This window comes from Ovis aries, chromosome 4, assembly GCF_016772045.2.
Source record: "Ovis aries strain OAR_USU_Benz2616 breed Rambouillet chromosome 4, ARS-UI_Ramb_v3.0, whole genome shotgun sequence".
In the NCBI taxonomy this organism is placed as follows: Eukaryota; Metazoa; Chordata; class Mammalia; order Artiodactyla; family Bovidae; genus Ovis; species Ovis aries.
Genome location: NC_056057.1, coordinates 78,672,282 through 78,684,370, shown reverse-complemented (window position 1 = coordinate 78,684,370; position 12,089 = coordinate 78,672,282). Strand labels below are relative to the sequence as shown.

The window sequence follows — 12,089 nt, the reverse complement described above, 5'->3', positions numbered from 1 at the left end:
GCTATATGTTGAAACAATATTTTGGATAAACTGAATTAAATACATACACTACTAAAGTTCTTTTTAGGTTTACTAAGTTTCTTTTTAGGTTTTTTCAAGTACCAGAAAATTTTGAATTACACCTATGCCTGACATTTGTGGCTCAAGTTTTGTTTCTTCTAGAAAGCTCTGCTCCAGATGACTTGGATAGGGTCAAGGAGTAATACTGAGTTTCTGAAAAAAGGAAGGCAAATTCCAAATGCATGGTCAAGTAAGGCTCTTACAGAGCCCAGGGAGGGAGCAGGCGCAGGCACCTGGCCTTGCGCACAGAGGTCCCTTGCAGGGTCTGAGTCTGCGCTGCCCACTGATCACCACTGAGGGGCAACCACTCTCCTTGGGTCTGATTCAGCAGGTCTGGGGTGGGGTCTACAGGTGCAGCCAGGGGCTAGGATGCACCACCCTGATCGTCTTCTTCAGCAGTACTGCTCCCAACTAGACCAGAACTCTTTACCCGGAAAGCCCCTAACAGATGTCTCAGATCGAACCAAGGGCTTTGAAAATCAGGCTGCATGCACCTCAATGTACAAGAACAAAAGCCACATGAAGAACTTCACTAAGAAATGGGCAAAATGCTTCAACCTCTTGGCATCCAGCTCTGTGGCCAGCACCCAAGTCATGCCACCCTTCACCAGGTGACAAGACAGGTGGCCACTCAGGCCAGCCATCTGAGACCCCCGAGACCACCAGCACCTCCTGCCCCCAACCACCTGAAGGGCCCCCATCTTTTAGTGGGTGACATAAAGCCACTTTGTTGGGCACCACTATGCACTGGGCATGGTTCTAAGCCCTGGAATTCAGCGTGGGCTGAGTGACAGGGAGGCAGGAACTGCCCTTGGCTCTTCACTAGACACAGGCACCAACCTGGATATGCCCAACACCATGGAGGGTGTTACATCCAAAAACAGGACACCGTTCCTGTTTCGTGGGAATGGTCACAGCATCTCCCCGACTCAGGGCTCACTGGCTGCTCATAAAGCAGGGAAAGGAGGTGGTTCTCAAATTAGGCCTGTAGAACAGCATGGTTTATGTATTCTCCAAAAAATGTTCTTAAATCTATGCCGAGCTATTGCCAATCTGTTCCTGAATTCAACAAAAGCTTGTATCTGGCTTAACAAAGAAGCATAACTTTAGTTATTTTCGGATCATTATGTCAATGCAAAAAAAAAAAAAAACAGTCCACCAGGAGTTTTGGCCACTGAACGACCTAGTGACCCTCTAACCTAGGAGACAAAGGCCACCCAAAAGTTAAGAACCTAGGAACACCACTAGTGCCAATAAGGATGTTTTCATTTTAAACAGATTCAGATCTTTATATGAATAAAATATACATTTCTCTGTAACATGCCAATATGGTAATTTTTGGAAAACCAAGTTGATACATAATGCATTTTTACATTTCTACACTAACAAAGTGACTTGCAGCTGTGAAAGATGCTTTAAAAATAACTAAATCGGATTCCATTTTGAGGCGGGGAGAGAGAAGGAATTAAAAATTTTGAAAATATATTTGAGATCTCCAGAAAGGCCTCATCTCTTGCCTTGGACCAGGTGGCCTCAGAGAGCAGTGGGAGGGACAAGATGCTTCCAGGGAGCAGACACTGTTCATGTCACCTCCACTTGCTCTTTCTTATTAAAGCATTTGATAAATTCCAGGCAACTCAATATGGACTCTCTAAGGGAACCATCTCTGATAGAATGTCACTTTAGGTAGAAGAAAGAAAATCCAACACTGCATCTTTCTTGCCTAGGCTCTTGGGGGATTCTTCAAATCAAAAAAAAAAAAAAAAAAAGGGAGAGGAATACGTTCTTGGCTTCTTTTTTGATCAAGACCCCTGTGCCCCAACCCAGGACCCCACCAAGAAGTGCTCCTTCATCCACCACGATCATGCCCTCCTGATAACCCTGGGAGCCCCTGTTTCAAACACAGCATCCTCTCTTCCCTCTGTCTTGTCAGGGAACGGGTCCCCATTTGGGGTTTTAAAAATAAGGCCACCACATATACATCCATCTCTTGATTCTAAGAGAACTGGCAGGCACTTAGCTGTAAGAAAAGTCTCTCTGACATGAGGGATCATCATGAAAAAGTGTTAGTAGCAAACGAACTGCAGAATCACATATATGGTGATTCCATTGTGTTTTAAAACCATATATATGCGTGTGACATATATGCATATATACAAATGTGCGCATATATACGCACCACACATATCCTTATACTAACATTAAAACAGGCAGGCCAGGTTCCTCTGTGGAATGAATAAGCTTGAGCATGAAGGAGTCGCATTCACTGCACATAGTTGTGTATTGACTTTTCTTTTAAGATATTATCCCTGTTGTCTGTTTAATCATTAAAATCAAATAAGGCTTGCTGGCCCCAAATGGGGGTACAGTATTGGTTGTCACAGAGGGACAACCACAGGAAATGATGTCTTTATAAAAAGGAGCCATAGGGCAATGCCTTGTGCTGGAAAAGCACAAAGAGGGCTCAGCAAGCAGCCTGTTAAGGACAAGTGAGACCCTGAGAAGCCCAGGGTCAGAGTGGACCACAAGCGGGCCATGAGTCAGAGAGTGGAATAATTGCCTTTTAAAAACACAGAATGGAGCTTCTGAGAGAAGCGGAAGGTAGATTCTAGTCAACAGCCTAGACTCAAACCCTAGCCCCATGTGGAGTGTCTCTGAGTCTCAAGCACCTCTTCTCCAAACTGGGAGTAATCACGGTACCTATTTCACAGATCAAGCATCTTAATGTAATAAGCACCATTTAATTGCTAGCGACTGTTACCAGGAGAGAAAGAGTGCAGGTAGCAAGCGCAAGATATATTCTTAGCTCTCAGCAAAGTAGGTTATGGTATAAAAATACCGTTCAATAGTAACTAAACTAGCCTCACCTTCATGTGCATCTCACAGCAGCCTCAACATGTGCGACTTCTTCTCTAAATACCCTACATTAGGCATCTGGACTCCAACCCCGGGGGCCAGCCCAGCGGGCAGAAGCCACTGGCAGGTTCGCTCACCCCTTCCTCACGCGTGCAGGAAACTCCACTGTGGGCAGGGCCAGACACCCACCCGCCTTTGTGTCAGATGGTGCCCAGTGACAGGCGAAGACAGAAGCAGGGAGAGGCTAGGTGGGGGAGGAGCAGGAAGCGGGCATGAGAACCTCTCCTAGGGAGCAGCCAGGGGGATGAGCTGTGGGGCCATCAGAGGAGGGGGGATCAGCACTGGCAAAGGTCCTGGGGCAGGAAGCACCCGATGTGCCTGAGGGCGGGAGAAAGCAAACACAGTGATTCCTCCTCCACCCGAGTCCTCTCTTCCCTGGCAACCAGGCTTTGGCGCTCAGGAGGCTCACCATCGATTTGCTCTGAATTTCCTGAGTTTATCTATTAACCACCAAGCAGGCTGGTGGCTAGTGGAGAGGATGTCAAGAAAGCACAGAAGGTGGATGGTGATGATCCTCCCGCTGAGGGGTCACATCCCAGGACAGGACCTCCTCTCCCCCAATTGGGGCACACTGGATAGAGTCAAGGACACACCAAGGTCAGCTCGAGGCCTGCCTGAGGTTCGGGGGAAGCTGGGAAGGATAAGGGTGCCCTGGACTGGGAGTTGGGGGCCTTCCTAGCTGACGAGGGCACGTTGTCCACTCTCTCTGAGCTGCAGTTCTACGTCTATAAAATGGGGAGGGGGAGTATGGGGGGGGGTTCCCGAGCAACTCGAATCAAATAAAATCAGGCGTTCAAAGTGATGTGCCACTTAGAGGTTGTTACAATGGGGCTCACCTTCTCTCAAGGGGAGGGGTCCATGAACCCCTGAATTACATCTAAAGCCATGTGGGAGCTTTCTCCTGGAGAAGGGGATCACTCAGATTTTAAAGGGGATGATTCCCCAGAGTCTAAGCTCCGGGAGCCTGAACACAAAATGCACAAAATTCCTACCCGACAGACAGCCAGACAAGGAGGTCAGCACCAAGCCCAGGAAAGGGGCTGTGGGGGAGTGGGCCCAGGGGAGACCCAGAGGTCCAGACCCCCACTGGCACCCCCACCACCAGAGACAAACTCTGAGGAAACCCTCGCCCCTGGGCACCGGCAAACCCACGGTGGGACTGGAAGAAACACTGGCAACATGGAGACTGCCACGAGGAGAGGAACACAATGTACTACAGGTACTACGGTCACTACACAGAGCAGCAGCGAAAGGCCAGACAGTGTCCCCACACACAGACGCCCGCAAGACTGAGCTGGGGAAAGCGCGAGTTTCCAAATTGTATATAAAGTTAAAAAGAAGACACCCCCAAAGAATCCTGTATGCTAGTTGTGACTCTATCTGTGTGCAAATGAACCAAGAGTCTAAAAGCATAAATCTGAACACATCACAGTTGCTGGCGGAGAATGGTTACTTAACATTTCTTGGTAAGGCTTCATTTCTGATATATTTTTTTAAAGAACTCTAAAGAACAGGGAGGCCTGGTGTGCTGCAGTCCACGGGGTCACAAAGAGTCGGACAGGACTGAGGGACTGAACGGAACTGAAAGCCAAAATGAAAAAAGAAGAAACGGTTTCCAATTCCAGGTAGAAGAGATACGAGTGTTTATTTTATTACTCTTGGAAGTTCTTTCCATTTAAAAAAATCTATCCAATATGAAACATTTTTAAACCATGTTGCTGGCCAGTTCAGTGTTGGGCTGAGTGTTCCGCAGCCTTAATCCATAACTGTCTGTAACTTAAAGCCAAAGTTAAGGCTGTTACCTGTATGCTGGTGTTGGAGAGCTGTGCCCTGGCCAGGCAAGGAAGGACAGAACCCCAGAAAACAGCTTTTCCTGGCCCTTGAACCCAAAGCCCAGGCCCCTAAGGGCTGATCCCACGCAAAGACAGCGGGGAGCGGCGGGCGGTGGGGCGGGGCGGGGGCAGGGGGAACAATGAGGTAGAGAAGGCACGGGGCAGGAAGGGGACAGTCCAGTGGCCATGTCACGCGAGCAGCTGTGGGCCTGTGGCCCGACCCTTCCCGGGCAGGGAGCTCAGTGTCGCCTGACTGGTGCCAGGGGCTGCAGCTTTAAATAAACTTGGACTCATCCACCTGGACCAGGAAGCAATACCAACTGTGTGTCAGGCAGGCCAGGCATTGTCAACAACTGCCGACATGGCCACTGAGGACCCCAGCCCTGGGCCGAGGTGGTGGCCCCAGTGCCAGACCCTCCCTCCTGACACCTGCCCCATTGCAGCTCCCCTGCACTGGCCTGGCCTCCTCCCCACCCAGCGGGGCTATGAGAGGCCCCTGGGCATCCCTCAGTGGGCCTGGTGCCTGGAGGCTCTGCCAAGGGGTGCTGGGCCAGCCCATGGGATGGGGTACCTTTCCCTCCTCTCCCAGGCCCCTGGTCCCCCTCAACAGCCACGCTTCCTCACCTAATCAAGCCTCAGGCCCCCGGCTTCCTTTCCACAATGGCTCACACTCCTGCTGACAGGAGAGGAGCCTGGCTTCCACTGCAGGATCTACCCCCCCACCCCAAAACCCTCCCCGAAGGTAGTCCCAGGGACCTCCATCCCCCAGTGTGGGTGTGGATGGCAGCAGCGAGGACAACCAGTTGTGGCCGCTGGAACTAGAGGCCTGGGGTTGGGACGACCACCCTGCCAGGCCGCTGGCCCAAAGAGGTTCACAGAAAAGTGAAAGAGTGGTCAGTGGAACCAGCTTCAGGCAGAGGAGACAGGGTGAACAGGACGAGGCACTTCTGCAAAGGGGACCCGGGGTGCCTGGCGGGAGGGCCTGGGCGCAGAGGAACAACAAGAAGGTCCTCTAGAATGGGGTGACCTTCCTCCCACTGCCACCCCCTGCTTTGTCCCCATCTGAGAACCACCAGCCCATCACCCTATCCTCACAGGCTTGGTCCCAGACAAGCCCTGGAAGCTTCCTCAGGGCCTCGGGTGTACATACAATCTGGGTGCTGGACCCCTCCCCCCTTCTCTGCTCTGCTCTCCAGGCCCCCCTGCCCTGGGGACAGGCACCCAACCAGCCCCCACCTGAGGGCCGAGGAATTTCTGAGTCCCCAGGGCCCAGCTTCCTCCGACCCCATCATGGGCTTCCTCCATTCCACTCCTTCACTCCTCAGCCCCCCAGGCCTGACTGCCATCCTGCCCCACGTGCAGGGAGAACTGGGGAATTCACACGCCCCCACACTCCTCCCAGCTCTCACCCACAATTATCAATGATCAGCATCCCTCGCCAACACAAGGTATCACCACAGACGTTTCTTAATAAAGAGGGGAAAAGGGATCTGCCGCTGGAGGTGTAAGAGGAAACCTCGCCAGCGCCCCCACCATGCCAGAGGGATGGGGGAGGATGGCGGAGAGCGGGGCTCTGGCCGCCGCCAAGCTGGAACCGAGGGATTTCAGGAGTTCTGGAGCCAGACCAGGAGATGCCAGGTGACGCCACCTTGATTCACAGAGTGGAGACTCCCAGGCCAGAGAGGAGCCCCCGATCGGATTCGGGGTAGAGCCCGGCGGCAGAGCCCCGTCTAGGGCCCTACACGGCTCACATCGGTGAGCAGAGCCCAGGAGCCACCTGTTCCCTCCACGAGGCCCTACCTGAAAAGAGCCTTCAAAGTCCGTCCTGTTGCCTCCCCACAAATAACTCTACAGAACTGCGCCCCCACCCACCCCCACGACCCTGAAGGCCATCAAGCTCCCACCTCACCTCCTCATCTTCACCCCCGTGACCTGATCCCAGCTCCCTGACCTCAGCCCCCAGCTCGCCAGACTCCTCTTTCCAGAAGGATCTGGGGGAAAAGCCTTCAGAACCCCAAATCTCCTGAGGACCCACAGCAGAGGCTGTTCCCACGCGGCGCGGAGCGCAACGGGCACCCCCCGCGTAGATGAAGCCACGCGGAGAAGCAGGCGCAGAGCAGGTCCCGCCGCCCCCGCGCCCGGCCGCCCGGTGGGGGTGGGGACAACGTGGCCCGCGCCGGGGACGCCACTCCGGGCCAGGGCCGCCCCCTCCCCCGCGCTCTAGGCCCCGCGGCCGGAACCGCGCGCGGCTCCTCTCTGACCTCCCGCCGCCAAATGCGTCACGTCTGCCGGGCGCTCCGGGGACACCTGCTGCCGCCCCCGCTGCGCCGAGCCCCGCGCCTCGAGCCGGGGCCTCCGGTCCGGCGATCGTGCCGGACAGGGCCCGGTAGGGCCGCACGCGCCGCTGTCCGGCGGCCAGGCCCCGGGGCTCGGGGGTCGAAGCCGCGCGGGGCCGTGCGCTCCGGGCCCCGAGCCGGGAGCAGCCGGGGGCGCGCGGGGCCGCAGTGCGCCCGGAGCCGGCGGCGCAGAAGGTCTGGGTCGCCAGGATCACCACCCTCGGAGCTCAGCGCCCTCCGGGGTCCCCGGCTCGGCCCGCACGCGCCGCAGCTCTTACTTGCCAATATCCTCGTAGAGCTGGTACTCGTCGGTGAAGCGGGTGCAAGTCACCGTGGTGGCCATGGCGGCGACGGGCGGGCTCGGCGTGCGCTCTGCTGCGCTCGGGCGGCGGCGACTCCGGCTCCCGCTCGCGGGCACGGCGGCGACACGGGCGCGGGCGCGGGCGACACCTCGGCTCGCGGCGCCGAGCGGGGGCCGGGCTGGGCTGCGCCGGGCGGCGAGCGCACGCGAGATCTGCGCGCTCCGTCCCCGGCAGGAGCGCGCCGCACACCTACGCGCGGGGAGCGCGGGCGCCGCTGTCGCCGCCGCCGCCGCCGCCGCCGCCGCGCCCGCCCCGCCCGCCGCCCCCTGCACGCGCCCCGCACCCGCACCCGCACACGCACTTAAGCCCTGCGCCGGCACCTACACCCGCACTCGCGCCCTGCACACGCTCTCGCACCTACTCCTGCTCCGGCATTCGTACCCGCGCCCTCGCCCTGCACGTGCGGCGCCGGCACTCGCACCCGCGCCCAGGCGCCTGGGGCCACGCACACGGGCAACCGCTGGCTCCCTGAGCTGGCTTCTCCGCTGCCTCCTGGCGACCCCCTTGCCGCGCGCACATACACAGGGAACTGCACGCAACGAACCCAGTCCCCTTTCTCCTCTGAAGGCCTGCTTCGACCTGGACCTCAAGAGGGGACGCAGGTGCACATGGGAGGGGGGAGAGCCCTCCCTCTACAGACTCATTCCTAACAGCCCCACGAGGACATGCACAGGACTCCCCCTGCCCGGCCCGCGTCTCTACCACTCTGCACACCACACGGTCCAGCCTCCCTGGCAGAGCCAGCCAGGAGCCTCCCAGACCAGGTGTACACACTGGGGACACAGGGAGTACTAGATGAAAGGGTAGAGGCTGCCTGCTCCACCGCAGCCTTAGCCCCTCCCTCTTCCTAGCACTTGGCATTGGGGGCTTGTGAGCAGAGGTCCCAGGAACAAACATTTCCTATTCAGAAAGAGGGCCCTGAATCGGGGAACAGTGCTTGGTCCATCAGCCTCTCGGGGTCCTGAGAGCTCACAGCCCCCTTGCCCAGGTAGAGGTACCGTCCTTCCTCTCCCAGGCATAGTCCGCCTTCCTGCTCCCAGCTCTGGCCTGGAAGAAGACGGTCCATCTCGAGTGGCCCTGGAGAGGAGGACAATGAGCAGGAGGAGGCGCAGGAGAGGTTGGGCTGACCCGGTTTCCCACAGAAGAGCCTCTCCCAGGGCCACACCTAGGCGGCCTTCTAGAACCAGGACTCCAAATTCAGCAAAGACAATCTACTGGTCTCCACACCCCCACACTCCTCAGAGAGGAGAGGGCCAGAGTGAGTCTTGGGCAGGCCCAGAGGAAATGAAGCTTCCAGCCGCCAGCCCTGGATTTGGGTCGTTCTGCTGCCCTGCTAGGAGCCACTACTGCTCCCCAGGAGTAGGGTCTGGGCCTGTCCTGCTCATCTCTCTCAGCTTGGTGGCTAATCCAGGGCTGGCTCCAAAACCCACAATAAATGTCTCTTGGATAGAAGATCTAATGCAGGGATTAGGGGGCAGGGGTGGACCCCGAGCCTCCTTGACCAGGACGCCTTTGGCACACAGCTGTCAGGCAGGTGAGCACACCAGGTGGTGACTAGTCCCAGTCCCAGCTGGTTTTGCGGACCCAACTTGTACCCGAAAGAGGGCTGGAGGTTGAGGAACACTTAGGGGACAAGGTGAGATCCGACTGGGGGCAGATAGGGCCCCATGGTGGGCGTGGCCTTGATCTCTGCAGGGCAGGGCAGAGGTGAGACCACCTCCAGGCCTCAGTGCTGGAACCAGAGTGCCCCAGGTGCCTCCCGATGGGCAGCCGCCCACCTCTCCTGGGGCAGCCGGGGGAGGACTGGAGGCCCCTCATGGACTGACAGAGGCTTGCTCTTGGGGTTGTGTTCTGCCCACAGGGGCCTCTCCCCACGCATGCTGGGCCATCTGCACGGCTCTGAGCTCCGGAAGGAGAAGGAGGCAGTCCCACACAATAGAATACAATTAGCAAACAAACAAAACAAAATTGCACCCCTCAGTAAATCAGGCTCTCTCCAGGCTACAAGCAGACCTTGCACGCTGCCAGGGTCACACACGCTCCTTCCAGTGCAAGTGCATGCCACGACATAGTGGCATTAAAACATGATGGCAGCAGTGACTTACGTACATGCACTCTACACGTATTATCTCATCGAATTCTCAACCAGTCCTAGGAAGCATATACTATTATGATTCCCATGCTGCTAGGTGGGACAGCAGAGCGACAGAGAGGTGAAGTAACTTGTCCAGTGTCACGCAGCCAAGAAGTGGCTGGGGCTCAAACCTTATTTCCCTATTAAGACGCTTTTCTCTTTTATTTTCACACACACACAATACATACCCAGCACACACTCACATACATGCACAATGTCCTGCCACACTGGGCAAGGACACCACAACACTCTGGGTATCTGTTTTGAGGTCCTTTCCCCTGGGTGGGGAGGCTGCCCAGATCAAGTTTACATGAGAAGTCAGAGTCACTATAAGGGTGTGATTTGAGGCCCCCATGTCACTCTTGTGAGCACTGGAGGTCAACAGGGCAGCCCCTCCTCTGGGCTGGGACATTAAAGGCATGACATCAAGTGACCCTGAGGGGGCAGGAATAGCAGGGTGATCAGAGCATCACAGTTGAGAAGGAGTGAGCTACCAAAGGGACCCAGATTGTCCCTGCCTATACAGCCCCACCCCTCAACCCCACTCTCCACCTCCAGACCCAGAAGGCTCCTCTCCAGCAGAGTGGAAAAGCTGGAAGGGAGAAGGCTGCCAACCAAGACACTTTCAGGAGTACCAGGCCCCAGAAGCCCTCTCATCTGGCTTCGGCCTCCCACCCCTCCTGCAGGAAGGGCCCTCTTCCACCCGCACCCCCACGTCATCTCTACCTCCCACCTCATCCTTTCTAGCTGGCTTTCGTCAGTAAGGAGGGCTCTCCCTCCCAGGTGGCAGCTGGGGCGGGTGTGGGGAAGATCAGTTCTGGGAGGTTATTGTTAGGACGGTCACCATGGCAACAAGCATCACATCTGCAGAGCCAAAAGTGCTGCACATGGGGCTCCTTCTCCCAGGAAAGCCACGGCCTTCCCTATCCCCCTTGCCTCGAGGGATTGCTGTCATGGGAGGGATGCCACTGCTGCCACTTCTCCCAGGCCCCGCCGTCTGCCTGGAAGAGCAGGAAGACCCTAGTTCATCAATCTCCAGTCAACTGGCCCTGACACAGCAGGCCGTGCAGGACATGGTGGCAGGCATGTGGGGAGAGGATGGTAGCGGTGGGGGATGGTGATGATGGTGATGGGGATGGTGATAATAATGATGACAAACAGTGGTAATAATGGTGATGGTAGTGGTGATAGTGGTGATGACGACAATGATAGTGGTGAAGTTGGTGATGGTGATCATGGTTCTTGTTGTTAAATTGCTCAGTCATGTCCAACTCTGCCACCCTGTGAACTGCAGCACACCAGGCTTCCCTGTCCTTCACTATTTCCTGGAGTCTGCTCAAACTAATGTGCATTGAGTTGGTGATGCCATCTAACCATCTCATCCTCTGTTGCCCCCTTCTCCTCTTGCCCTCTATCTTTCCCAGCATCAGGGTCTTTTCCAATGAGTCGGCTCTGCACATCAGGTGGCCAAAGTATTGGAGCTTCAACTTTGGCATCAGTCTTTCCAATGAATATTCAGAGTTGATTTCCTTTAGGATTGACTGGTTTGATCTCTTTGCTGTCCAAGGGACTCTCAAGGGTCTTCTTCAGCACCAGAATGCAAAAGCATCAATTCTTCGACCCTCAGCCTTCTTTATGGTCCAGCTCTCACATCAGTACATGACTACTAGAAAAATCATAGCTTTGACTATATAGATCTTTGTTGGCAAAGTGATGTCTCTGCTTTTTAATATTCTGTCTAGGTTAGTCATATCTTTTCTTCCAAGGAGCAAGCATCTTTTAATTTTGTGGCTGCAGTCACTGTCTGCAGGGATTCTGGAGCCCAAGAAAATAAAATCTGTGACTGTTTCCACTTTTTCCCCATCTATTTGCTGTGAAATGATGGGACCAGATGCCTTGACCTAATTTTTGAATGTTAAGTTTTAAAGATAGTGATAATGATGGTGGTAATGGTAATAATGATGGTGGTGATAATGGTGATGATGGTGACCCTACCATCACATCCATGTTCCTAGTGTCCAGATAGCAAAAGGGAGGATGGTCTGAGGGCCCTCATCAGTTTTTGGTCACATGACCCTCTCCCTAACAGCCCATTGTCCAGAATCTATCCATGACTTCACTTAGCTGCAAAAGATCCTGGGGAAAAGGTCCTGACCCAGCTAAAATACGGAGAGCCATCACTGAAGTAGAGGGGAAAATGCATCCTGGGGACAAGCAGAATTCTCTGCCACCTGGCCTGTGACATGGCCCGCCAATTCTCTGGGTATCAGTCCTAAAGAGTCAATGTCTGCAGAGCCCACTGCTATCGAAAGAGACTGGGGCCTGAGTACACGCCAGCTCAGGGATCTAATTCTGATCCCAATGGAGAGTCTCTGCTTTGTGACAGGAGCTAATATCTAATAGCTGTTAGGATTTACTGTTTTTAACAGATGCAAAATACTCTAAAAGA

At 55.2% G+C, this 12,089-nt stretch overlaps 1 protein-coding gene across 13 annotated transcripts in view; it reads right to left on the bottom strand.

Annotated features, from left to right (window-relative positions):
* The window catches only part of CAMK2B (calcium/calmodulin dependent protein kinase II beta), a 90,804-nt gene extending 83,261 nt beyond the window's left edge, over positions 1-7,543 (bottom strand). For all 13 annotated transcript variants that reach the window (XM_027968716.3, XM_027968714.3, XM_027968722.3 and 10 more), the window contains exon 1: positions 7,423-7,543. In XM_027968716.3, coding sequence (XP_027824517.1) covers positions 7,423-7,487 — 65 coding nt within the window. In that variant the 5' untranslated portion in view covers positions 7,488-7,543. The remainder of the gene's footprint in view (positions 1-7,422) is intronic.
* Between the last annotated feature and the right edge of the window lie 4,546 nt (positions 7,544-12,089).